The 4,845-nt window shown below is 40.7% G+C and overlaps 1 protein-coding gene across 1 annotated transcript; it reads right to left on the bottom strand.

Annotated features, from left to right (window-relative positions):
• Window positions 1–142: 142 nt before the first annotated feature.
• LOC113980571 (myosin-1B-like) lies at window positions 143–4,286 on the bottom strand (the record flags this gene model as incomplete). Its single annotated transcript, XM_027707800.1, has 7 exons — window positions 143–360; window positions 455–542; window positions 1,779–1,864; window positions 2,194–2,500; window positions 3,151–3,321; window positions 3,919–4,068; window positions 4,168–4,286. Coding segments are annotated over 7 exons (1,124 nt in total), but the record flags the coding sequence as incomplete, so codon positions are not given.
• Between the last annotated feature and the right edge of the window lie 559 nt (window positions 4,287–4,845).

Raw genomic sequence — 4,845 nt, 5'->3', positions numbered from 1 at the left:
TCTGGCAAAGCTCAGTTGCGTGACGGACAGTGGTCGGTGAGGACACCCGACACTCTTAATTTCTCAACAATTTCTCTTTTGCTAAACATGCATGTTGCCTTTGGTTATGCATTCCAACTTCTCCCTTTCTTTCGGTTATAATTGGAAGGAGTTTGCATTAAAAAATATCCAGAAGTGTTAAAATATTTAAGACGTAAAACTTCTTCAATAAAGACAGAATGGAAAGCAGAAAGGAGACTGACCTCTGTTTGAAGTCAGCATAGAGGATTCTGCTGGGGAATCCTTTCCTGCAAATCCTGATCCCTTCCAACACGCCGTTACAGCGCAGCTGGTGCAGCACCAGCTCGTGCTCCATGGCACCTGAGCAAATAAGACAACCATTTGATACTTCATGATAAAGCATAGAGAATAATGGCTTTATCAGACTATTTTTCTCTGAACTTGGGGTTCTTACCAGGTGTTTTAGATTCATTGGGGATGATACAGCGCACGAAATGGGGGTGAGTGCTCCGCAGGTTGGTCATCAGCTTGTTCAGGTTTTCCTGTGGGTTTATGAGCAAAGATTTTTCATTTAGAAATGGTACTTCTTTAGTTATACTTCCACATATGAGGAAAGTCTTGGACAGCATTAATGGGTTTGTAATTCCCAACTAAAGCCATCTGAATTTTTCTTCTGCCTTTCACTCTTGAGCATGAGAGAAAGTAATGTGTTTTCATGAGACAGAGGGATACATCCACTGAGCCAGGACATCTATGGAGAATGGTGACTTGTTGTTCATAGCAAAAAGCATAATTTTGGGTAAAAGATGATTCTTTGTGATCTCAGATCCTAACTCTATGGAAGACAATATTGATGTGATCAGAAAAAACAAAAAGAGAAGAGGGACAAGGACCATGTTTGCAGAGAATGCTGGGAAAGGGAAGGTTAATGGCCTTAGGTGCTACTTGTGAAGATACATTTGACAAAGATTGAGCAGGACATAACAGGAAAGACTCCCTGTTCAGTGAGAATGGGGGTCAGAAATCATAGAACAAAGTAATGAGTGGCAGGCCCTGCAGCACCCCTTCATAGAAGTGCTTTTAAAAGCAAATCCAGGAACTATATCTGACTTTAGCTATCAGTTTTACTAACTAGGTCCTAACACATCTCAGTTTAGCCCTGGTTTGGAGCAAGGGCAAAGCTGTTCACGCAAACACCTCTTTCACAGTGTGAGAAACTGTTCAGGGTGCCACATACTAGCTACAAAGCACAAGTGCAGAAACAAGAGAGTTTCAGTCTGCCTTAAGCTCTGCCCATTGGTAGAAAGGTAATTGGCTTTGGCATTTCTCTATTGCCTTGTCTTCATATGTAGAATCATGTGAAAGCAATGTGTTAGGTATTATGTCTTATATATTATCGTGTGCAAATGCACATACATTTGCACGTGCGATCCAGACTTAAGATTCCCTGAGGCAGGTACTCAGATCCACCATTGTCCTCATATGGCAAAGGGAGAGGGTGAAGAACTTGATCCTGCTAACCAGTGTACTTGTAAATAAATAAAACTGTAGCCCGAATTAAGTACTTTTTCCAACAATTGAAGAAAGGCAAGATCAAGATGTATCTTCCTCAGCTGGCCTCAGCTGACTTCCTGTCAGCTCTTTTATGAATAACCAGAGATGTTCTTGATGCAGAAAAATTTTAACAACTGCAGTGAAATGGCTTTGTTGCCAAAAAACCAAAACCAACCAAATAAAAAAACTCAGGAAAAAGTAGAGAGAATGACTTCTGTACTCACCCTGAACAGAGCTGACACTGTCTGGAAAGAAGAGCCCTTCTTCTTGCCTCCCTTCTTGCCACCACCACCACCACCACCACTAGCCTCTGAAGAACACCAAAAAAAAAAAGATGGTTTTACAACTTTTATAGAACGAGTTTGTTCATATGTACCAGTCATGATAAAAATGGAACCTAGAAATCAATAGAGTCAACACTCAATCTGAAGGAACACAGGACCAAAGATATGTGATAATCCAAGGGACTGTAATGGCTGAGTGGAAGGCCTGAAATACATTGGATCTTTTTCTTTATTAATAAATTCAAGCGAGGGGAGGCTCTGCACAACGTGCAGTTTCTTTAGAGTACTAGCTGATATTCATGGCTCTGGTAGAGTCATTAAATAAATATGAAAATATGAATTTCAGAGAACTGACCTGCCTCTCCTCCAGCAGAGGCAAAGAGTAAGGCCAGGGTCTTCAGGGATGATTTCTGATACAGCCCCACGACAGTTTCATTCAGAGGGTCCTTGTTCTTGTCAAGCCACCCAGTGATGTTGTAGTCCACTGTGCCAGCGTAGTGCACCAGGGAGAAGTGGGCCTCAGCCTTGCCTTTGCCAGGCTTGGGCTTCTGGAAGTTGTTGGACTTGCCCAGGTGCTGGTCATAGAGCTTGTTCTTGAAAGAGGTGTCAGTTGCCTTGGGGAACATGCACTCCTCTTCCAGGATGGAGAAGATGCCCATGGGCTGGGGGAAATAGCAAGATGTGAAGAAAGTGTGTAAGGAAGAAATAGAGGCAATGTATGTAAGAGAGAGGAATGGAAGATAAACATTATACAAAAAACCTTCCTCAAAATGTGTAATCTTAGTTTCGTCAGAAAGGGCATTTTGTTAGTGCATATGCCATCAGTTATACAAAAAAGACCAAGCTCCCCCATAAGGATTGGGGTTGCGATGTGATAAAGATCTAGCATGTAGAAATTCATTATGTACATGTTAGGTGAAAATGGAAAAAAAATGAATGAAAGTAGTAGCATTCAGATGTAGGGAAGAGCTTACATTTCCTAAATGCTCTTTCTTTGAAACAAGACAGAAAATAGAGGTTGCTCAGGATATTTACTCACTCAGTATGCATTCAAAAAATACACACCTTTGTGTATGAACTTCGGAGTAGTGACTAGGGCTGGAATTTTTGTCCCATGTAAATCATATATACAACATGACAGAATCCCACAGGCAGTGAAGTAAGAGACAAACGAAAATGTATATGAAACACTTGGAGTTCAGAAAAAATACTGATTTGTGCTGCTTTAAGTGTGTGTGGTCTAACTGGAGCATAGAAGATTTTTGTTACATTTTATATCCGGAAAACTATTAAGTATGTGGGGGCCAATAACCTTCTCAATGAGCTCAATGCAGGCAGCCAGGTCCATCCCAAAGTCGATGAACTCCCACTCAATTCCCTCCTTCTTGTACTCCTCCTGCTCCAGCACGAACATGTGGTGGTTGAAGAACTGTTGCAGTTTCTCATTGGTGAAGTTGATGCACAGCTGCTCCAGGCTGTTGAACTGCAGAAAGCAAAGATTTACTTACTTGTGAATTTCCAGGAACATTTTCCATCTTCCAATAAGTTTTATTTTTAACCCATTAAGGTCTCCATGATTGGGATCTTTAATTTCCAGTGCTGCTCTAATATATCTACCCTTTCAGGCCCTTGCACCATCTGAACATATTTATGAGCTCTGAAAAGATTTGCAGAGCTTGATCCAAGTCCAGCTTTTCTTTTGTTTGAACTTGTACACCGCCAGTCTATTCCCAAGCATTTAGAGGGAATCTGGCTTCAGCATTAACAAAATCTTTCTTCAAGAAAGATTTAACTTCCTGAAAATCTCTGCTATTAATTATCAGTTGTTCAATATCTTCATATCAATTTTCAATGCAATTTTCACTTCTGCGTGCAACAACAGACATCTACAAAAATCTGCAGCCCTGTGGGATACTATATACTATGGAAAACCAGAAGGATGCCATTCTTACAGGAATAGAAGGATTAACTAGTAAATAAAAATAACCCATAATTAAAAAAAAGCACAACCCCAAACCCAAAAATATTCCAATTTCATAATGCCCGTTCCAGAAAACTTGTAGGAAGATCCTCCTCTTACATCAAAGATCTCGAAGCCAGCAATGTCCAGCACACCAATGAAGTACTGCCTGGGCTGCTTCGTGTCCAGCTGTTGGTTGATGCGAACAACCATCCACAGGAACATCTTCTCAAACACAGACTTTGCCAGGGCACCCACTGAATTGTACACCTAAGAAATTGTTGAAGGAAAGTTACCATCCACAGCAAAAGAGAAAGTTCAAAGTTTTTAATTCAAGTCATTTGTTTTCTATCATCACTTGTGTCTTACCTGCTGGACAGTTTGGCCCTTGGTCACGTATTCATTCCCCACCTTGACTCGGGGGTAGCAGAGAGCCTTGAGCAGGTCTGCTGAGTTCAGACCCATCAGGTAGGCAGCCTTGTCAGCAACTAGGGAAACAAGAGTAGAGCAGGATCAGACATTGAATTACTCAAAAATACATCCACTGGAGAGCTAGAGTCATTTCTGCAGAAGCTACATATACATTGTGGTGTTTGCTTATTCTTCCCATTTAATCTATATTATTCACAAAAGCAAAGATTATTCCAATACCTTTATGCTGAAAATGCAAATTTTGAAACAAGTGACTAGACAGACAAAAGGGCCGAGGACCAAGAAAATGGCAGATTGAACAGTCACAATTTCTGAATAAAGAGAATAGGAAAGTGGTTGGTATTGAAATACACTGTACTGAAAATTGTAGTCAGTGAAATTCTACTGTCATTGGAGGGAGAGAGATAGATTAGTGAGGTATTATGCCAAAAGTATGAATCTCGTACTACTTTCATAATGGGACCATATTCTCCCTAAAGATAAATATCACTCCTGTAAGTCTTTGCCAGTTCTCATTTTATCTGCAGTTGGACTAGTAAATACAAGCATCACAGCACTGCATATACTCTGTCACCACTTTCCAATTTGCTGCCTGTCCCATCTCACAGTGAAGCT

The sequence above is a fragment of the Neopelma chrysocephalum genome, unplaced genomic scaffold, assembly GCF_003984885.1.
Source record: "Neopelma chrysocephalum unplaced genomic scaffold, ASM398488v2 Primary Assembly neopelma1_94700, whole genome shotgun sequence".
Lineage (NCBI taxonomy): Eukaryota > Metazoa > Chordata > Aves > Passeriformes > Pipridae > Neopelma > Neopelma chrysocephalum.
This window is presented reverse-complemented; position numbering and strand designations above follow the sequence as displayed.